At 40.0% G+C, this 23,408-nt stretch overlaps 1 protein-coding gene across 9 annotated transcripts in view; it reads right to left on the minus strand.

Moving 5' to 3' along the window:
• Window positions 1–23,408, minus strand: part of TLE4 (TLE family member 4, transcriptional corepressor) — a 148,410-nt gene that overhangs the window by 9,817 nt on the left and 115,185 nt on the right. For 8 of the 9 annotated variants that reach the window (XM_032290868.1, XM_032290867.1, XM_032290864.1 and 5 more), the window contains 6 exons: window positions 11,585–11,704; window positions 10,553–10,606; window positions 9,610–9,762; window positions 8,245–8,377; window positions 7,706–7,899; window positions 6,817–6,893 (listed from right to left, as the gene is read on the minus strand). In XM_032290868.1, the coding sequence (XP_032146759.1) occupies window positions 6,817–6,893; window positions 7,706–7,899; window positions 8,245–8,377; window positions 9,610–9,762; window positions 10,553–10,606; window positions 11,585–11,704 (731 nt within the window). Of the gene's footprint in view, window positions 1–6,816; window positions 6,894–7,705; window positions 7,900–8,244; window positions 8,378–9,288; window positions 9,385–9,609; window positions 9,763–10,552; window positions 10,607–11,584; window positions 11,705–23,408 lie in introns of all 9 variants that reach the window. The other variant, XM_032290871.1, reaches the window with a different exon arrangement.

Raw genomic sequence — 23,408 nt, forward strand, 5'->3', positions numbered from 1 at the left:
TAAATGCCTCATATGTTCTAGGTACCCTCAGGTGCTGGGGAATCAGAGGTGAACGATACTGACAAAGTACCTATCCTTACACTTGTCTACATCCTAGAGGGGAAAACAGATAAATAAGTAACCTCAGACAGTGGAAAACACCATTAAATATACAGACACAGTTTCAGATAAAAGAGAGTGGGGCTGCACAGAGTGGCAGTTGGTGGCCCTCTCTGAAGAGGGAGCATATGGGCTGAGAGCTGAAGGAAGGACACAGGCCTTGCAAATAAGTAATGGGGATTGTGCCAAGCAGAGGAAATAGCAAATGCAAAGGCCTTGACCAGAACTAAGCAAAGAGACTGGAGTGCATTCAGTGGAGAGCATATAGGATGTAACGGTGAAGGGCCAGGCACGGCCAAACTAAAAAGGGCCATATAGGCTGTAAGGAGTACAGATATGACTGAGTAGATCAGGAAGCCACTGGAGACTTGTGCAAGAACAATGACATGACTCCGTTAATGTTTGCAAATGATCTGGTTACTGGGTGAAGAATGGACTGTAGGGGGCAAAATGAAACACAGCTAGTCAGGGGACTACGTCGTAATCTAGGGAAGAAGCAGTGGCTTGAGCCTGTGAGACAGTGGCAAGTTGGAAACAGGACGTGGAGCACTCGGGCTGAGTGGAGGCACAGAGGGTGGTACTGGATGGGATGCTTAGAATCTGGAAGTGACACAGGGGTAATGACAAGCTCTTGTGAACCTGTAAATACAGGTGAAGTGGAGAGATGTTCACTAGAGATGAGGGGGTCCAAAAATCACCATGAAGATACTGGGGGGCTGTCTTCGTAGATACCAGAGTCAGTCAGGATTATGGCAGCCTCTGGGTGGTAGAAGACTCTTGGCCATGTGTCAAGTCTTTAATACATGAAAAATATTCCCAACAAGGTGGCGGAGTGGGCAGTCCAAAGGCACAAGCCTGAAAGGAGCAAGGTTTTCACAATCAGGTAGAGAAGTTCTGTTCTTGGAGAGGCTGGGGAAGTGGTGGCAACCATGGCCATTATTAACCCCATCGTTGGTGCTGAGATCAGTGAATAAAATGGAAAGGTCACCCCTTAGAGGGCTGCGAGTGAAGGGATGATCTCAGGAGATGACCAAATTTCAGTTCAGATAAGGAGAATGCGGCAGTAATGCTCATGAAAGGCAGAGGTTCTGAGGGATGACGACCAAGAAAAAGGCTAACTGATTTAGCAATTAAGAGGTCAAAAAGACTAAATCTTAAAGGAAGGGAAAGGAAGATTATTCCAAGTTTAGACGGTGTTATACATTCTTAATAATAATTTATTAGAAAAGTCATCTCATTCTCTAGAATCACTAAATGGTTTTTAAAGAGCACTGAGATTTTAAATAGTTAAGAAATCAGGCACATAATTTCCTTCAAAGTCTTCAACAGGGCAGTCTTTACCTCAAACACAACCACTCTGTGAGAACCTACTATGTTCCTGGAAAGAGTCCTTTCAAAGAGTCCAAGTGAATTTCAACAGCCTGCTTTCACTAAGGACATTAATGTGGCCCTCTCTTTGCTATTAGTATACATAGAAGGCACTCAGAACTGGAAAAAATAAAGCTTATAAAGCTTATTATCAGATTTCGGTAAACTCTTTGACTGTAACTAACAAAGAGTCCTGGAATGTATGAGGGAAGTCAACAGAGAAACCCAGGCCAAAGGACTATTCTTTTTTATCTAACTTAACTCACTAATGTGTTAAGTGCCTTCTATCCCTATACTCTGATGTGAACGTCATGCTCAGGATACAAAATTAGGTAATGCACCTGGTGTTGCCCGCAAGTGACTAACAATCTAGTTAGCAGAATGACAGAAAAGTACAGAAGTGAATACAATATCAGGTCACATTCTAATGGAAAGTATTCTGAAATGTTTTGAAAAGGAAGAATATAACTTATGTTTCATGAGAGGGAGACATGGTACTAGAAATGGGTTTTTAAAGAATGGAAAGATATCCTCAAGTAAAGAGAAAGATGGAAAAAAATTTTCTGCAAGAATAGCAGAGAACAAGGGTTCCAAAAGGATGAGGTGAAATGATCTGGGAAATCCTTGAATTGGTTTTAATCCAGGAATTCATTCATTCAACAATAACTCCACAGTAGGCAGAGAGAGAAACTGGTCAAGCACAGTCTGACAAAACATACCAGATCTATATTTCTATATAACTGAATCAATGTAATGCTGTAAAAGGGAAGGACCAGAATGTCAGCCTGAGACCTTCCCAGAATTGACTGAAGGGTTTTTTGAGGGATAGAGGGTGTGTGCCATTATTGGGCAAAGTCATTCATAAAATAAACTTGGTAGTAAGGAGTAGGATGGACAGGAGGAATTAAAATCAATTATTCCTGCTGGGTATGGTAGCTCAGGCTTGTAATCCCAGCACTTTGGGAGGTGGAGGGTGATGGAGCACTTGAGGCCAGGAGTTCAAGACCAGTCTGGCCAATATGGTGAAACCTTGTGTCTACTAAAAATAAAAAAAAAATTAGCCAGGTGTGGTGGTACATGTGCCCGTAATCCCAGCTACTCAGGAGGCTGAGGCATGTGAATTGTTTGAACCCAGGGGGTGGAGGTCGCAGTGAGCCAAGATTGTGCCACTGCACTCCAGCCTGGGTGACAGACTGAGACTCTGTCTCAAACAAACAACAACAACAACAACAATTATTCCAACAATTTCAGAAAGAGGTACTGTGGGGCCTGAACTAGGAAAGGGCAAGGATGACAAGTTAGAAGGTACAGTGGATATAAAATCCCATAGGACTGAATTGATGAGATGTGAGGAGGGAGCTAGAGTAACTGAGTTTTTAGCTCAGAAAAAAAGAAACACTGTATTTATAGTTACCAAGGAGGACCTAATTTACAGAAGTACTTTCTGAATATAATGAATTTGTGATTGCAAGTAACATACACTCAAGATCCCTAGCTAAGATGCCTAACAAATAACTAGAAACGCAGGGCTGAGGGAGAAGGTGCAGGGAGTCAGAGAAACAGAGTGACCTGAACTCCCCTCAACATGTGTACACACACACACACACACACACAATCACAGGTCAAGCTGCTACAAGCAAAGAGTGGCTCTCCAACAAACATGGCAATGAGAACAAGAGACAGTTGAAGAAAATGCTAGGCTTGGACTTTCTGACATAACTACACCTTGAACAATCCAAATGCTTGCAATTTGCTTTGTTAAAAACGTGTGTCAACGTTGTTATATATGGATTATCATCTTGATAAAGACCCAGCATATTTAAAGAAGGTTTTCCCACCTTGTGCTCATTTCCTCTCTGAGGCCTAGTTCTGCTGTGCTCATCTCTCACGCGCATAATGCCCTCTCCACATTTCCAATGTGTCACAAGATGGCATTTGAATTTGAGGTCACAGTTAGAGGTCTGGTTATTGTATTTTACATTGATGTATGATAGAAAGCTCGGTTCTAAGTAGCATACAAACAGACCAGTGAGTTCGCCAACAAATACTCATTGAAGGTTTCTACTATGCATCAGGTGTTATTCTCATTTGAAAATCTTGCCTTATAAAAATAAGCCAATGTAAGAGTCAGCTTTCTGAATTGTAAGCAGCCTTTAATCCACTAACCTGGGATCTTCTATTTTTGCTGTGTTCACACGTCATATCCCATACAATCGGTACCATGATTTTAATCAAATAGTTATATACTAGCCCCAGAAGTCTCCATTTGAGTAGCAGGTGGAGAAGAAAGTCCATTTTTGGCTTATGTTGAAATTAAACTATGCTGTTATTCCAACTACATATGGAGTGCAACCTCTGCTAATTCACCTGAACAGACAAGAGGACTCAATGTGAATTATTCAATAAATACTACTTTATTCATTAACTTGGAATATGCATTTAATTATAATTTCTGATAATATCTAGCAATTCATTTTGTTAAATAATTAGAAGAGAGACTCACACCTTGTATAAATCTTTATGGAGAAAGGTAGTTACATTGTGGGTATGTGTGGTGGAGGAGGACTTCAGGTGATTTTTTTATTTTCTAGTACACTTAAAAAAGTCTTGTCTTGAAAAATACGCACAAGACAATGTTGCACAATTCTGTATCTTATGACCTGGACAGCTACATAACTGTTATATTCATTTCTGCTGTAAAAATCTATAGTAAAAGTATATTACCTCTATATGCATATGGTGAATGTATATGCTCTGTTACATGAAGACACACTAATGACCCATCTTCTTGGGTCACTTCTGCCCCTAAAACACACTGTACCTCCTACTACATAAGTAGTTGAAAAATGGGTAATATGCTGGGACAAAGCTAAAAGGGAAATAATGCTGGGGTTGACCAAAGAGCCACCATGTAACAAATGTGGCACTGAATGAATGCACAACATATTATCTTACTTCGTCTCTTCACATCTTTCTTGCTGAGGAGGTGCCATTCCTGATTCATGGATGAACTGACTGAAGCTCACAAAGCAATTATGCATAAAGTCACTCTTCCCAGTGGTCAACTGGGAGAGTCTAAACTCAAACTTGGATCTGTTGCACTCCCAAACCCATACTCTGTTGACAGCACTACATGCTTCCTGGTAAAGTGTCATTTGTCAATTGCAGTAGATGCGAGTCCTTCACTCTCATAAACAAAAATTCTCAAGAATCCTCCAATCCATTAACCCACCCAAAAGGATCTAAACATTTAAACATTTTATAAAATCAAAAGTCAAAACTGGAGGACAGGAAGTCAGCTCAAGACTCAGAAGCACCACCTGAGTCACAGCAGCTGTGATTCCACAGTGGTTTAACTGGTCCAAATCCCCTAGCCAAGGTGTTTCCTTAAATACACCCACCAACACACTTACTTACATCCCTTCTGCCTCAAAACAGCAGCTGAGGCAAGAAGCATCATCTCATTAGCTCTAGTGTTAAGCTACAGCTCTGGGTACAGCTGTTGGTTACCTAAGAAGTAACTATAAAACAAGGGATAGTACTTCTTCCCTAAAGGAACCTTTCCACTTTCTCCACAAGTTTATATGGAACTTGTAGGTATCTGGGTCATTACTTGATTAATCACATAACCTTGTTATTTAGCATTGCTCGAAATAGACCCAACTTTCACCTTCAAATATATCATAGTTCTTGGTCAATAAGACTTGTCAATCCGTCAACAACTATTTGCAAAACACACACAGGTACATAGAATGTTATGGTAATTGGTATTTATACCTTCAACTCTCAAGGAACTCTAATTTGTCTTTTCTCCCCTATTAATAAGTCAAATATTTACCAAGCAACTAGACTATGGAGCCAGCACTACGTTCGATGCAACAAGGATGGTTAAGGTAGGGTCTGTAGAAAAGTATTAATACATTACAAAAAGAAGAACCAAGATTCAGATTCCTCGGATGAAAAGTAAAGAAAGGGTCTAGGTTAGGCAACACTGAAGGGACGGGGGGGAGAAGAGAGCACACAATTAACACCAAAGTGCCTGAGTGTGTGGGAGTGAATAAACAAGCAATGGGAAGTCGAGAAGAAAGAGATCAGCACATACTAATTCCCTGAACAAACCTATACTGTGAGCATCACTATGAACCAGGTCCCATTCTAGGCAGTGAGGCTACTTCTATAACTCAGCAGCAAAAAGTTCTGCTCTGTTTTCATGGAACTTACAGTCAAGTCAGGGAGAGGCAGATAATGGCTATACAGAAGCATTCAAAAGGTAGTAGAACAGGACAGAACAATAGGGAGGAAGGGAGAGAAGGATAATAGGGTTGTCAGGGCAGAACGCTCTGACATAATGACATCTTAGATAACTAAATGAGACACTAAGCCGCAGAAACTTTTGCAGGAAGGACGGTAAGTGCAAAATGCCTCAAGGCAGGCAAGCTACTAGGGAAGCCTCTGGGAAAAGGGGCCTTGAGCTGCTACTGAGGGTCAGATCTGGACAGCCCTGGAGACTGGGAAGACAGCACATATATGGCATGTGTAGTGACAGAGGGGATGCTCAGGGAAAGAGTGACAAGAATAAATGCACACACACAGATGACTAACAAGGCAAGGAGGATTTGCGGGGGAGGCTTCCCAAAGGAGAGGAGAGAGAAAGCCAGCTGGGATTTTAAAGGAAGAGCCAGTGCTACTTTACAGTAAAGTCTTTGTTTCTGGGAAGATGAAGCCAATTAGCAGAGACAACTGTGATTAGGTAGTAATAAAAAGGTGCATTAGATTAAAATAAATTATTTGGAATGAGATACCGTGAGAGATCAGAATACCCAAAGGGAGGCTAGAACAACTGGTGTGTTGTGTTTTGTCTCTCATAACTCAAGGAATCTGTGAATACAGAGGCTCCAGATGCCCAGAGCATGGTATAAGAAGTCAACTGGGCAAATCACCTTTTCTGAAAACAGAACTTAGCATAAGAGCACCCTTATTTCCTTTCAGCCTTTGAAGTTTGGCATGTCCTTTCCCAACATATTCAAATTTTGAACATCCAGGTTTGCACATAATAATCAGACTTTTTGAACAAAGAATTGCCTTGAAATCTGCAACAGATGTAGAGAAGACCTGACTACTGGAGATGTCTCTGCAATTTGCATTCACATATAAAAGCACAAAATGTTAAAGTGCAAAACCCCTTCTTGTACTCTTCTTGTTCTAAGAGAAAATGAAAAATATCTTGCAAGGTAAAAAATACAAGTCATGGGAACTCCCCCAACACTGTCTTGTGGTACTCAAAGTCTAAGGGGCCAGCAAGGGACCCAAGCTTGACACACAATGCGTACAGAGGCAAAGGGTACTCACGGTTTTCCTCCTGGAATGCCTGTCAGGTTTGGAGGTATTGCTGGCACACGCATGTGATGGTGTGGATCAAATCCCACCTACAATTTTTCCCAAGCAAACAACAAAAACAGCACAGTTAATTTGGCTTGGTTTTATCCTTCTCAAAATCTATTCTAAAACCTGGGAGAATAGGTCCTTTAAAAATAAGGTTTTAGAGATGAAATGATAAAATGTTTAGGATTTAATGATAACCTACTTGGAAGTAGAACATAGATTAAAAAATTATGCTAATGATTATTGAAGCACACAGTAGAACCAAAGTGTTCATTACATTCATTATACCATGTGATCTAATTCTGTAGGTTTGAAATTTCCAAAATTAGTATTATTTGCGAAAATTTAAAATTAGTATTTTTTTAAAAAGACACACAAAATTAAAAAGAAACTTCCTCACCTTACAAAAGAAAATGGATCTCAGATATAATTACATGTAGCTTAATGTATAAATACCCACAGATCTCCAAATACCTCAGGTTATAGAAATTACATTAAAAAATACATAGACCAGGCGCCGTGGCTTATGCCTGTAATCCTAGCAATTTGGGAGGCTGAGGCGGGCAGGTCACATGAGGCCAGAAGTTTGAGACCAGACTGGGCGACATGGTGAAACCTTGTCTCTACATAAAATTAAAAAATCAGCTGGGCATGGTTGCATATGCTGTAGTCTACTTGGGAGGCTGAGGTGGGAGGATCGCTTAAGCATGGGAGGTGGAGGCTGCAGTGAGCTAAGACTGTGCCACTGCACTCCAGCCTGGGTGACAGAGTGAGACCCTGTCTCAATCAATCAATCAAGCAAGCAAGACAATCCTCTGTGTGCTGAAATATTACTTTGTGACGCTCACAAACGCACCACTGGTGATCTCCCGTAGGCGGCGGCAGCGGCAGCGGCAGCGGCAGCTGCGCTCATCTGAGGGGAGATGTTGTGGAGCCCAGCATAGGCAGCTCCGGGGCTGGTCAGCTCTCCATTCATCCCAGCATGGGGCACGATCCCAAATGGAGTTGGATATGGACATGGGACTGCCATCGGGGTCCTTAGGCTTGAAGCTGCAAACCAAAATGGAAGGAAGAAAAATGAAGAACACAGGAAACAACAATGAAGACATTGGTAAACATGCCAAAAAACAGAATTTATGGTTCAAATGAGCTTACTTTAATATTCCCAAAAGTCATTCAAGCCTCAGAGAAGTTCACTCATTCACTTTACTCTATTGAACTTTTACCATGTGCCAGACAAGTCTGGTCCCAGGTGCTTGGTTCAGGTTAAATAATTTTGTTTAATAGCCATTCGATGCTGGTCATTAGCACTTTTAATGTACTATACTCTTTAAATTGCTTTAAATTCTTTAAAAACAAGCATAAAAATATAGAAAAAACTTTTTTCTTACTAACCCAAGGGGTCAACTCCTGGTGGTTTTCCAGGTACAGGCCTCAACCCGGGAGTGGAGTTGCTGCCTGGGGTGGGCGCATCAGTTCGTGGAGTAGGGGTATTGGACTTTGAAACTGGAGTTGTAGATTTTTCATTCTAACAAGATGAAACGACATGTACCAGCAATTAGAACATGGTTTTAACAATGACGTTAAACATTAAAAATGTAAAGGAAAGGAAAGGAAAGGAAAGGAGGAAAAGAAATGGAAGAGGTTCTTCAGCTTGGGCCTTGACTTTCATCAATTAAAAAGGTAACAAAGAAGTAAGAGAGTTCCTTGAGGCCACAGAACTAGTATTTGGAAAGATATAAACTGAAACTGAATTTACAGGAGAGAAGCTCCTTTCTAGGAAATTGGTCTCAGTCGGATGAGGCTCACACAAACCAGGATGTCCGAATTGTGACTGGCCATTTGCTGGTGGCTTTGGTAAAGACTGGGGTAACTTTGAGCCCCTGGCAGATTGTTCGTGTCACAAGAGGCTTCCTGGTGCACTGAACAGGTCACATTAGAAAACAGATTCAAGTTTGAACTGTCATAGAGAGAGACGAAACAGAGAGCAGGTGCCATTAAAAGAAGGCCAGAAGGCCAAGAGAAAACAAAAGAAAAAAAAAGCCCCAACAATCTAGCCCTCTGTCAGACATATCCTCCCTAATTTGCAGACCAACTGAGGAATCTCCTTTCCTTTAGCTGTGAATTCCAAATGTTATTTGAAAACTAAATTTGTCTTTTTATTCTTTTTAAAAATGTTATGTTACAAGGAAATAACTGGTGAGGAAAAAAGACACACTGCACAAAATTGCAATTAACTACACAGCCACATAAGAATAGGGTACAGAGAGATTATCCTGATGGGTGAGTAGTTCATTTTTGCATTTGTGATTTGTGATGTGAGTCAAGGTACACTTTTGCAAATGACAGATTACTTTTTAGATAGAAAGAATAAATTACTGCAGTCATATGTAGCAAAGCCAGCAACAAAATCACATTCAAGCCCCAAACTAAATTTACCATAAACCACAGGTAACAAAACCATCTCTGTAACCCCAGTGTGCATTTTTCTTCTTTGCTAAGACGTATTTCACTCAATTTCCCCATATGCCTCTTCTATCCTTGCAAAAAGAATCACAAAATAAACACTCATCACCAATAAGTTAGTAAACTTATTCTGCTCCACAATACTTTTGTCTATTAAACTTAAATACTTAACATACATATGGACTTGGAAATAAAAGTCCTGTAAAAAATGTGAGAAATATAAAGATAAAAAAAATCAACTTCAAACATCTTGACAGAGCGCCACACTCAGAGAGATGGTAAGGAGCTGCTTACAAGGCTAAGTTCTTTGGATTTGGAGGAAGGAGTACTGCTGGAAGATGCAATAGAAGCTGGACTAATTGGAGCATCTTTCTTGAGCAGGCGTGTCTTGTCCAGGCCATTCTCTCTCGGGGAATGTGCTGGGCTCCCTCGAGGGGAAGATGGATCCTACGAAGGAACATCATGGATAGTAACGCAAGCACAGCACATTTACAGTGCGGGGGGTGTTGGGTGTTGGACATTCTAGCCAAAAGCATTTAATGAATGTTTAGAAGCACAAGTGTTCTAGAACAGATAACAATACTCACTGAAACAACTAACAAAAATATTCAGTATTGAGGACAAAAAAAGATAGTATTTATAGTACTTATTTAAAACCCAAACAAAAATCAGAATCCCACCAATCTGAGACCTGTAGGCTGACCACAGAGATCTGGTGTGCCTTTACTGCAGTAGAGGAAGACACTTTACTCTTAATAGAAAAGAACAGCAACAAAAAAAGGATCAATAATATATAGAAAATCAGTAGTATATAATTTTTATGTAAATAAAATGTGGGTCCCTTTAGAAATCAAGAACACGTTTGGGCCAGGTGCAGTGGCTCACACCTGTGATCCTAGCCCAGGAGTTTGAGACCAGCCTAGGTAACATAATGAGACCCCCATCTCCACCAAAAATTAAAAAATTAGCCAGGCGTGGTGCTGTGTGCCTGTAGTTCCAGCTACTCTGGAGGCTGAGCAGGGCAGATCACCTGAGTGTAGTTCAAGGCTGCAGTGAACTGTGGTCACAATACTGTACTCTAACCTGGGTTACAGAACAAGACTTTGCCTCAAAAAACAACAACGATAACAACAAAAAAACTGACAAGCCTCAAAATATTTTGGATACTAATTGTTTGGACAAGTAGTCTTTGATATGGCTGGACAAGAACAGAAAATTAAAGTAGCCACAAACATACCTCATTGGAAACGTCAACCACCAAGTTGTCGTCACTTTTCTCACCATCACTGTCCTACATTGACGAGTGAGAATGAGAAGTGTTACCTTCTCCCCACGGAAAAAATACCACATTTACCCTACAGAAGTCCAGACGAATTCCTCATATCTTATAACAATGAGCTGTACCAAACCATGTTAAACACTTGACAACGTCCTATTTTCTTTAATCCTCATGATGATGCTATGGAGGTGGGTAATATATTTTTCAGATTATGAGACTGATGCACTGCCCACTGTACCATGAGGGCAACCTGATTATATTTTTCAGTTTACACAATTGAAGCTGATGGTTTGTTTATTACTCTAGAGTAGAGGCTGCAAACTTACATGCCCAGGCTAAATCCAGCCTATAGACACGTATGGTCTGGTTTGTCGGTATTTAAAAAAACTGCATATTGGGAGGTAAAAATCCAGATTTTCAGCTTTTATGCAGCCCTGTAGGACACCACCAGGGAAGCAGGGCAGGGGCCGCCTGCCTCCACACTGCCCCATCAGCTTGCTCCCTTTCAACTCCTGTGACCTGCCCAGCCACTAGAGGAAAACGAGCTTCCATCCAGCCTAGGGATGTCTCTGTATGTTTCATTCTATAACATTTGGTATATCCTTCAGCACATGAATCCATCTAGGTGTTTAAACACTTTTATTTTATTTTATATATATATTTTTCCCCTGAAAATTCTAGCTAACCACAGAAAATCCAACCACTCTGAAATAAATGGGGGAAGCAAATACGCCTATAGAAACGATCATATGGATCACCCAGGTCTTCTGTTAGCTGTCCAGTGAAGCATTCTATCCTCACCTGCACCTATACGCACACAGGACTTCAGCTAGCCAATTGCCACAGAGCTGTAAATGCAATAAATGTTTTTTTGTCTCTTAAAGGGTGTTATCCTGTGTTCCTGTGTTGGCTGGTAATAGTCAAAGGGTAAAATGGCTGCAGATAAAAAGGCAAGCTGGCCTCCCCTAAAGCAAAGGTGAATGAACTTACATAACGAGCTGCAATTTCCTTTTCTTCCGTTTTCTGTTTTTTGCTCTCGGAGGAGTAGTCTGTGGAGTTTCTGTGCTTCTCGGCACCTCGGAAACTGGCTGATGGAGATACCGAAGAGCTCTGGAATTAAAAGGAGAGGACGCATAGTTGAGAAATTATCATCTATTTAGCAGAGTGATTTTTAAGTCACTTAAGACTTTTCTTTTTGTTCTTTATTAGTATGTACTTGCAAAGCTGTTGAGAGGAGACAGGAGAGAGTGGAGGACAGGAAAGAAGAAAACAGGGATATAAAGGGAAAGACAAGTAGCAAAAGACAAGGCGGAAAGGAATGGGAAAGAAAGAACAAGCGAGAAGAGGCAGAGAGATGGGACAGAGGGAGGAGAGGAATCAAAAAGGGTGACAGGAGTTAGTGTAAATGCAAAACAGAGAATGGGTTTGGTTTAAAGGATATATTGTACGCTGAAGTGCCTTTAGAAAGTTGGGAAAGGAAGCAGACATGAGAGAAAAGAGAAGGAGAAAAAGCTAGGCTTTTTTTCTTTTAATTTGCTCGATAAGGGGAAGCCAGCATTTCAAGCTTCTACAGAGAAACTATAAAGTAGAGCTTAAGAGATAATTAGTAATTCAATTTTAAAGAAGGGGGTGGGGAGAAGTAATTTTTGGAGATTTGAGCAACCAAGGACAGTAATCATGTGACACATAGGTCATATTTATAAAATTTTGCTCAGCACTATATATTAAGGGCCTGGGAGATGCAGAGCGGCAGGAAAAACACCGCCTGCAAAAATGCCAGTATTCCTTTCTCACTCCTACAGTTTCCATGAACCTGCTCCTTTTAATCTCTGGAAACCTAGGAATAGTGCTGGGGCCAGGGAATGGAGAAAGGCTCTCCAGGCCTCTTGGGATCACATTTACGCTCAGCCTGTATGCTTCACCTCAGCTTTCAAGGAGCTCTCAACTGGAGCAGTCTCCCATACACACAAGAGACATAGGTGACAAGACCTGAAGCACAGATAGACCTGACTCTATCTGCCAAAAAGGTCAGGTGGTTATAGGGCAAGAGCTTAAAATCATGGATGAAGAAGTGAAAAAAGTGCCAATGAAAACTGGGACTAATCTTTTCAATTGCCTAGTGACTATGCCTCAAACAGACCAGAGAAAATATCTAAATGCAGGCAAGGTGGGAGAGCGGGAGCTGGGTTGAGGGCCACGCTATCCTGCTGGGCGGTGAATGTCAAAAACCTAAGTAGCTCAGTCCCTTGGCAGGGTATCAGGGCAGGGCTCCCAAGTGTGAATTAGCCTAGCCCAGGGTAAGAACGGGCTGATCTTGGAGGGTAGTAGAAAGAATATCTATAAATCTCTATGGAAAAAAGTTACAGGAAGAACAAAGCATCACCACTGGAACATCTCTGTCTGGAATGCAAATCAATTCAGAAAACTGGTCAGTAAAGCTCTTCCTCATTCATAAATTTATCTTCTGAACTTTTTTTTTTTTTGCTCTGTCTTAGCCTGTTGGTAATAACTGACATTTATAAAAATGTACAACATTTACAAGGGCCTATTAATTAGCTATGGGAGAAAGTGTGTTATGCAGAACTTTTGGGTCTGTGTTTCATTTTATTTCTGCTGAACCATAATGTCACAATCTCTTTTGTGGCATTTCTAAACTTCCAAAACACCTTGTTAGAAGATTGACAGGATTTCTTCACATCTTGATGATGGCAACTCTACCACAAGCTCCAAAGGTATACAGGTGGGAGTTCGATGGGGGAAGAGAGATGGGCCCAGTGAGTGGGTGCCCAGTACAAGGGGCTGGGGATCTCTAAACCCTTCCCTGCTGTGCTAGCCCCTCTTGAGGTTTTATATGAATACTCTATCCCTTTCAAACATTCAACTTTAAGCTTAGTGGCTGAAAAGACTGCAGGCATTATTCAGTAAGGCTGGAGACTGATGCAAAACATTACAAGCCAGACAATTTTTTTAAGTGGATGACTTCTTGGCTTTCATGTATCTCCGCTGAGTTCCAAACATTATTCCCAAGTCATAAGACTTGGGTCAACACTTCTGCTTCACTTTCACACAACCCAATGCACTCAGCAGGTTTTCATGACCATTGAAAACATGCATGCAGTCATCATCTACGGATTACTATCTACCATACTTCATGCCTCAATCCCATTTCTAGTTTTCACCCTCTCCAGTCTAACCACCTCACTTGTGGAATTCATATTTCCAAAAGAAAGGCTGAGTTTATTCTTACTCCTCTTTTGAAAGGACAGTTTCTCCTGTTCATAGGGGAAAAAAATTCCAAATTTATGAGTATGGCTATTTTCCAAAGTCTCCACTCCACGCCCCAATCCAGAGTCCTGGCCTTGTATCCTACATCAGCACTATGAGCCAGCGTTCCCCTGGGTTCTGTACTTTCATTGCATCTGTAGCCTTTTTTCCCTGGCTTATGGCAATGCCTATTTTCTCAAGATCTTTTGAAATCCCCCACTATCCTTAAGAATCAGCTCTAATGTCACCTTTCAAAGCTTCCTCAGATGCTGTCAGGTGAAATTAATCATTCATTCCTCTTTGTTCCCTTAACATTTTGTTCCTCCAATGAGTAAAGCACTCACAGTAAATTTATTGCTGTGTTTACAAGGCCACTTCCCACTTCAGGCTGTGGGCTCCCTGAGGGTGGGGGCACCTCGCATCATAAGCAGAAGAGAACCACCCAGAAATATTTCTGAACACAAATGGCTGAACATCCCTTCTGTACTCCTCAGTCTCACTCCAAATCTCTCATGAAATATTTCTTTTCCGAGTGTAAGTAGGATGAACAATTCCATGAGATACCAGTCACTAGAGTAAGATTTATGTGGTGGTGTCCTTGGAATCAGTAATATGGCAATTCAGCCCCTTCTCGCCTTTGCTCCAGTTACCTCCCCTTAGATGCCCTCATCCGAATAATCTGACACTTCACACACACACAAAAAGAACAATGGAATGTATGTATCTTTTATTAACAATTCTCTGAGCATTCCAACCCTGATATATTCTATTGAAAGTTATTTCCACATTAAGAGGAAAAATTTCTAAACAAAACAATTTCTTAAAAATACTAAAAGGCAATGCCTAGTTAGATTTTTATGTTTATTTATTGGCTCTTATGTACAACCAAATACTTTATTTTTCTTAAGCTAGCTGTTTCTGGGTGTGCGGGCACCATTATATTTTTGAATTTGACTGTAGAACAGAGTTACATGTTGGAGTTTCCTGGTAGAATGATAAAGTAGTTAATTATCACTAGCATTTAAAGGTTAAGCTGCACAATGGGCACTGGGGCAATCAGCAATGTTCTAATAACATAATTACTCTAGAATCAAATTGGACTTGGCACAGACTCTCATCGTGAATCTTGTAAGTCCGCCATTCTGCCACAGGAATGCCACTTGGATCTCTGCTGGGCACGTGAATAAGAGGAATTAAATAAATACTGATAAAATCATGCTTTTACTAGAAAAGCTTTTTTATTTCTCTATTATGATTTTAAAAGCTCAATTTAGAGTAAATTATTTCTCAAGCTTACTTCATAAGAAACTTACTGAAACTATATTGTGACCCTATAAATCTACAAATTTGGAAGGATTAAACACAAATCTTTCTCACTACAGTTTGAGAGAGAGAGAGAGTGTGTGTGTGTGTGTGTGTGTGTGTATCTCAGCAAATCTGTTAAGATCGGAGAGTCACAGTCAGAAGCAATGGCTGATCCAGAGAAAGCAGAATACCCTGAATGTGAATGTTTAGTAAAGCTGCAGATTTTAAAAGTAAACATTTATACTGGGATATTTAAGAAGAACAGGCTAGATTTGTTTAAGAAAAAGAGAGGAAAACAAGGAGAAAACAATAAAAAATAATAATAAAAGTTTAAATCTTATTACATGGAAACCTCAATTGCTTTGGTAGCAAAAGGTAAGTTTTAAAAAGCGATTTCCAACATCATAAATCAGGTTCTAATTTCACTATGAGAAGGTTCTGGTTTCCAAAGTCCATCCCAAACTTTACTATGGCTGTTGACCAAGTCAGATGGAAAACTGACACCTCCAGGAACATGAAAGGGATGGCCCCGCCCCTCCACCTTTACTCCTCTGCCACTTCAAGATCAAAGATGGCAATGTATGTGAAAGGCTTCTATAAAGTAGCTCCCCCCCAAAAGAAGATGCCATTGTTATAATTAGCTAATTTTAATAACAGGGAGCACAGATTTTAATAGCAGGCAAGAGCATCTCTCTGGAGTCAGACTGCCTGGTGTGAGTCTAGAGTCTTCACTTAATAGCTGTGTAGCTGTAAGGGATGTGCTTAAGTCTCAACCTCTCTTTAGTCTGGGGTAACAACACCCTATCCTCAGCCCCACAGGGGTGCTTTGAGGACCAAGAAAAATAATCCACATAATGTACAATGGACAATCACAGGCACATAGCCTAGCCCCTCGACAGTGCGACTTAGTCCTATCACTGTACCCGGCACTCCAGTTGATTCTACTTACTTTAGAGATTGGGATGGTGAGCTACTGTGGGTCTTCTATTTTCTATCTTATCTAGGTCTTTTCTAGACATTTGTACAGCACTTCCCCTAGCACAGATCTTCTGATAGCCCATAATTACAGGGTTTTAATATGCTGCTATTTACCAAAACTCTTCTTTCAACAAACACAATGAAGTTTTAGTTCCATACTGCACCAAGGCAAGAGGGCAAATACCATCTCCACAATGGACTTTCTAATTTGATTTCAAATGTACACTACGCTAATTTTGGTTTCCATTCACGTAGGTGCAGCACTTAGATTTCCCTGCCCAGAGAAGATAACAACCAGAAAGAACATGCTAAAGGTCGCATGGACAACCACGATCAAGAAGCCTAAAACTCATTTGTTGTGGCTTGTTTGCTCATCAGCTATGGCCCTCAAAAATCCTATCTACATGGTACCAAAGGGTAGATCAGTTTTCACACAGATAAACGGGATAATGAGGAGTCAGAAGCCGCCATTAAGATCTGCCAAGGGTAACTGCAAGTCCTTGTTTGCCCTTTCTACACCTGTTGTCCAGGCTTCCCTTCACTCTCAAAAACAGCCATGTTTAGATGATAAATTATAGTTACTCTAACTATAGTTTAGTCACTATAGAATTCTCAAACATTAATCAGGGTCAGGGACAATTCAGGTTGAGTTTGTTTTTGGGGATGGGGATGGGGGACACTGAGACAGAAAGCTGAAGAAGGTCCCTGTAGATCCTTTACTGATGCCATACCAAAGTCCTCAATAATAATTTCCTCTGCAACCCCTTAGAAAAGCAAAAGACCATGTCAAAAACAGAAATAAACACTGCTGACTCTACAGTCATGAATCATCCAAAGAGTTGATCATGTTTACTAGACCTCAAAGCACTGTATTTCTGTATTTTAGAAATACTTTGAATAAGTTTGGAAAATATCCTAAATAAATCTATGTACATCAAACTACATAGTACCATAACCCAGCTAGTTTCTAATTGGATTTTGTTGTACAGAATTATACAAAACGTTTATTTTCCCATTCATTGAGCTTTTTATAACTGACAAAACATTTTTAACATATTATTAGTTCAATTACAGGGAAACAACCAGGATATATAGAGAAAATAATCTTTACTTGGGAAAAAATATAAAACCTTTAAAACAAAAATTATTTGGTCAAAATGTAGAAGTCTCACATACTGACACATAACACATGTAAAGTTATGTAAACGAACTTAAAATTTACAGCATGCTGGTGGTAAAAAACTTGAATATAGTAGAGCTCTGACTGAGCCAGTCACTCGTGTCAGTTTACTGCTCATTACAGTAAGAGGTTTTTTTTGTTTTTTTAAATAACCTGCTTGATTAAGGAAGTCATTAAAAGCACAATCTGTACAAAACTCCCACAGAACTTGCTTTTTTCAAATTAACATAAATCAAAACTCACCTTCAAAAATGACTGGGGCTTTCTGAAGGCCTGCCCTTGTTAAAAGAAGATTTAATATAATCTCCATATAAAGTAATGAGTCTATTCTTAACAAATGTTTCACTTTCTATAACATTTCATGAACAATATACTCTTAAAAATGTTCTATTATTGTTTTTGTCTCTGCTTCTCTCCTGGTAAGAGAAACTTGGATCAAGATAAATTTCTTTTGCAAGTAATCAAAATATTATCAAACCAGAGGAATCAACAGTCAGAAGAATAACTGAGCAGAGAGGCAGTGTCTACGGTGGTTATGCTAGAGGTATGAAAGTCAGACAGCCTTGGGTTCAAGACCAGGCTGTATAACACTTTCTATGTGACCCTGGAAAAATTAACGAACCTCTTTAAGCTTCCATTTCTCCAGTGGGTAAGATAAGGGTGATATAGCAACATTTCCCTGCAAGTTGCCATAAGGATAAAGAAGAGTTCACAATGTGAAGTACGTACCTGGCATCTAGTAAGCCCTCACAGAGAGCACTATACCTTTTTGGCAAATGTGAAAACAACCGCATAATTTTTGTCTACTTAAGGACTCATTCAACAAATATTCAACCCATTAAGTACAGAAACACATGAAATGTCTTGAATAAAATATTAATATACACCCGGAAGAATGAAATATACACTTTGTTTTTCAGTAGGGCTCCTCAAGTCAAAATACTTAGGATACAAAAGTTTTACGTATTTTTTCTTCATGTGTGGTGGAAAACACAGCACTTCAATATTCAGTCATTCATGTTGTTTCCATGGCCTCAGCATTATGTATTACTTGGTCAGTATAAAATGCCCTAATAATTTATAAGGTATCAATAAAATTGATTTTAAATTAGAACATTATCTTAATGTCCTCTTGGGGTTTCTTGATTGTTGCTTCCTTTTCCTGGAATAAAGCTGTTGGCTCCACCCCAGAAATTTCATTAAACAGTTACTTTAGCTGGCAAACTGAGCTGCTGGGACATGATGCTTTGACACTGAAGACATAGGGTTGATTCTGATGTAGAGAGCTTAGCTTAGCTGCCCTCTATTGAAAGCTAGTCTGCATATGGTGCAAACATTGGGCCACACAAGGAAGCAAGTGGATGAATGAGATGGAACAAGTATAACCCCTCACCACTGGGGGAGAGAAGAATCCAAAGCACAAGCTGAATTAATCAAGTAATACCATTCCTGATCATTATAGACGGCACAGTATTGTCTACCAGAAATTGTAATAAAAATTGCCAAGTGCACACAACCTTGTACTGCCTTCACTGTTTAAACTATCTATCGCCCCAAAGTTATTTCACGCTTTTCAATCCAATGGACCTCCTCAAAGTCTGAAAAGCCTAACATTCCTGTGTGCATTTGTTCTCCAGCAAGAATTCTCTGCTCTCCTTAATACAAATTCTATAAATTTTGTATGCCAACACCATGTAAATTATAGTCACGTGCACTGGCCACTTTCTTCTGGGATTATTTTTTTCAGTGCATGACCTATAAAACATATCCTAAACCACTCATTCACCTATTGCCTTAAAACCAACCTTACTAAGTCCCACTGGCAAATCTCATGTGGTACATGAGTTTGACTGCCATAAAAACAAAAGTGGGGGAGGGCTGGCAAAAATTTCTTTCCTGAATTTTCAGGGAAGGTACACTGGCTTTATACCTATTCCTGCACTGAGCTCTGTTTCTGCATGAAAATATCAACACAATCCTAACAGCTGCTTTGAAAGAAGCTGAAGTAGGGTAGCAGCTCAGAGAAATAAGGACTAAACTTTATTTATTTATTTATTTATTATTTATTTGGACTAAACTTTAGGACTTGGCAAGCTGTACCTCAATGGACCAGAATCTTCATTTTAATAACTATTAAAATGTATTAGAAAAGAATGTCTTTTCGTGTTGCTGTTTTTTTTCCAGTAAACTGTTTTAATCTATTTGAAAGGTGAAACCTTTTTTTTTTCCAAGAGTATTAACTTGACAGTGCCTCATATATATTATTCTTATGTATTATGTATGCAAATATACTCTATATAATGTCTGAGAGTAATAGGACAGGAACAAAGGAAGAAATGACAATGTATCAATTTAAAGGGATGCTGTCTAATAGTTTTGAGGTGGCTAATCAAGAACTCCTGGTCTTCTTCATATCATCACAAAATGGCTAAACAGTTTTCAATGATCGCTTAACTGATTGGTCTTAAGGGCTTTCATTAAAATATTTAAGTTATTCTTTAGAATGGCACTGCCAGAGATATAATGTGAGCCACCTACGTATTTTACATTTTTCTGATAGTCAGAGTTTTAAAAATATACATATAACAGTAAAATTAATTTTGATATATTTAATCCAATAATTCAAAAATCCAACACATATAATAATATCAAAATTATTTGTGAGGCATTTTACATTCTTTTTTTAGTACTAAGTCTTCAAAATCTGATATGCATGTTATACTGACAGTACACCTCAATTTGGACTGGCCACATTGCTGGTGCTGAAAAGCCACATGTGGCTTGTGGTTATCATGTCAGACAACACAGGTCTAAAAGTTTTCAAAGTCAAAACAGAAATCAACACCCTTTAAGACAAACATCTCGCGCTTGATATAAGTAACAAGTGTGATCTAGCCCCTGCCCACTTTCTCCACTGTGATCTGAAAATTTCCTTCCTAGAGCACTAGAAAACCCAAATTTTTTCATCCTTCAGAGCCTTTGTGCAGACTTCTGCCAAGAACTCTCTTTCCCAGCCTGAGTGGCTAGCATCTTTTCATCTTTTATGCCTCAGCTTAAACATCACATCCTCAGAAAGGTCTTATCTGTAATGCTATCCCAGAAGCTCCCTCCAGTCAATCTCTTGCACAGCCCCTGGTGTGCTTCCTTGCTAGCACTGTGGCTGTGGCTAGTCTTTTGATTACTTATCTCATCTACCTGACTAGAAGTTCAATGAAGGTGAGGACCATGCCCATTTTGATCACCACGAAAATCCAGGACTTTGGTGTTTTAATTGACAGCTACTGGACAAATGAATGGGCACAAAACTTGGGTTCGCTCATGTATGCTTCATGTTACCATGTTATTTCATTATATTAAGATGGGAGATTATGCATTTCTAAAGGTCATGCACTGTCGTGTCTTATTTCTTTGTATCCTCAGTGCTTAATGCCTGTAATAGAAGAACAGTGGCTGTGTGTGTGTGTGTGTGTGTGCATGCACGTGTGTGTGTGTTATATGCATGTATGTGCAGGCACACCAAAAGAGGGAGGCAGCCTCAAAAACAGTAATTTTGAAAGTAACAAGGTGACAAGATAATTCTCAGAACTACGCTGAAAAGACAGTCAAAGCTGGTGCCTTTTCGCTGTTGCTGTCCTCACCAATCAAGGATGCAGGCCCTTCCCTCAAGGTCAGTGCCAGACTTGGCCTCTGGTTGGGTATGCAATGAATATTCATTGTTGGATGAATGTATGAAGGCCACCTTTTAAAAAATTCTAATATAAATAAATCTTTCCCATAAGAGAGAAAGTTTTCAACAGGTTATCCCCTTCCTTGTCTCTCATCACACACTCCTCAGCTGTCTGTAACCACAGGGAAACAAATCTTAACTGAAGTCTGACCATTGAAAAGACAGGATTTAAAGGAATCCTGCCTGACAGACCCAGGGAAGAATGCAGGCATCAGCACTTTTTCTGTGCTACTCATTTAGAGAACAGTGACCCTGGGGATCTCCTTGAAATGTTTATCCCCAAGGAGGTATGTGGTAAAAGGAAAAACATCCTTAGTACACCCCCCTTTTTTTTCTGGGTAGCAAGTCACCACACAGAGATGATGAAAAAAAAATGGCCAATATAAGGCAGACAGATATAATACTTGTTTTTTAAGGAAGAGATTTACATTGGTTGATTTTTAAGTCACAGATGACTACCTGCCGCTTTATGTAAATTTTTACTATGTAAAGCAACATAAAGCATTATTAGTATCAGTTGTGACTGATAGTGACTTCAGTATGCTGAGGAATGAAAACAAATGAGATACAGATATTAACAGATACAATTTCAGTTCATTCTACAGAAATAATTTCAAGCTTTCATATGACAACAAGATCTAAAGACACAGGAGACTTTGAAAAAACATATAAAACACTGGAAGAACAGGTTGATTCATCAAGCATGGGCCAAAATTACTCTGGTCTACCCAGGCAAGAGCACTCCACTAACCGGTGCTGAAATGTTGAAAGACAAGTCAAGTTGTGATCTAATCTCTTAACCCTCCCCCCCCATCCCCAGCAAAAGATCATAGGTCAGAGAGCTAAATTATAAGGGACTGATGAAAAACAGCTTAGCCCCATTCTGCTTGCTGTCTCAGACAACTGTGAGTCCTGGTCTATCACTCCTGCTTCTCTGACCTTTCCCTCTCCCTTTTCCTCCTTCCATTTGCTTCACTCTTTTCCATTCTCCACACCCACCTCCCCCTCCACCCGTGCCCTGCCAGCAATACCTCTGTCAATACTCTGTCTTGCTGGTGGCACTGTGGGCTAAAGAGGTTGTTGACCTTTATTCTAACATGTCCTTTTAGGTTAATTACTTTTGTATACTCGGTGTACCCAGTGACATTTAATCACTACAGTGCTACTCAGTAAACAGAAATGAATGGAGCCAACTGCAATTTGGCATCAAGCTAAATGGTGCAGTAATAGCAGCATGCTGTAAATGGACTGCAAGAAAATACTCTCACTCACCACACAGAGAAATGAGGTGAATGCCATTCAATCAATCACTATTTTATTAAAAAGAAAGAATACTAGCTCAGTGGTGTGCTTTTGTTATTTAATACTAAATATGGCTCAAAGGACATGATAAACTTTAATGCAAGGACAATTCATAAATGTGTGCTAAACCAATGAAGGAAGATTAAAATAACTCAAAGCAGAGGTACAACTTTTGTGGTCCAGTCTGTGTCTCTCTTTACATGCATGCACATGTGTGCACGTATGTCCCACCACAGGACAGCTCTCTGCCAACACAGCCAACAGTCAATCTTATGGTTTGTAAGCTTCCAGGGTACACTAATTGAAATGCAGAAGATCCTACAACCTAATGTGTACAAGAAAGTATCCAAGGAGCATGAGATTAATCAAATGTCATGTCACGAACATTTGAGCCACTGACATTGTTTTTCAAACAGACACCCACTGACCCTCCTCCACTGAAAAGAGACAGTAGATTGGAGAGGTTATTAGCAGCCTTGGCAGGGCCAGCTAGACCACAGAGGTTGGGTGGGGGAGATTCTGCCTAAGGGTTTTCAACGCTAGCTGGTAGATGGAAAAATGAATCTTTATTCCTCTATCTGAAGAATAACAAGTTCTCAAGCAGAGATTCATGTTGTAATACCAGACGAACACTGTGACATAAGTTGAATAGCTATTCTGTGTTGGTAATGTTCTAGATATTGGAAACACAACAGCGAAAAAGGCACCAGCTTTACAGCCAGCACTGAGAGTAGAATCTAAGGAAAAGGGAAGGAAATACACATGCGCTCAGGAGGTTTCAATCCTGAGCCCCAGCACTTATCAGCTATGTGACTTGCAGCAAGTTAACCCCTTGGGGCCTTAATTTTCTTACCTGCAAAATGGAGATAAGGGTATTTTACCTATAGGATTGTCACTGCTGTAGTCAGTCTGTTTCCCATCAAAAGTCATATGATGAAACTTAACCCCTGAGGTGATGGTATTTGGAGGCTGTGCCTTTAAGTGATTGGGTCCAGAGGGCAGAGTCTCAAGAATAGGATTAAGACGCTTATACAAGAGGCCCAGAAAAACTCCTCTGC

The sequence above is a fragment of the Sapajus apella genome, unplaced genomic scaffold (assembly GCF_009761245.1).
Source record: "Sapajus apella isolate SASKATOON/1434 unplaced genomic scaffold, GSC_monkey_1.0 scaffold24, whole genome shotgun sequence".
In the NCBI taxonomy this organism is placed as follows: domain Eukaryota; kingdom Metazoa; phylum Chordata; class Mammalia; order Primates; family Cebidae; genus Sapajus; species Sapajus apella.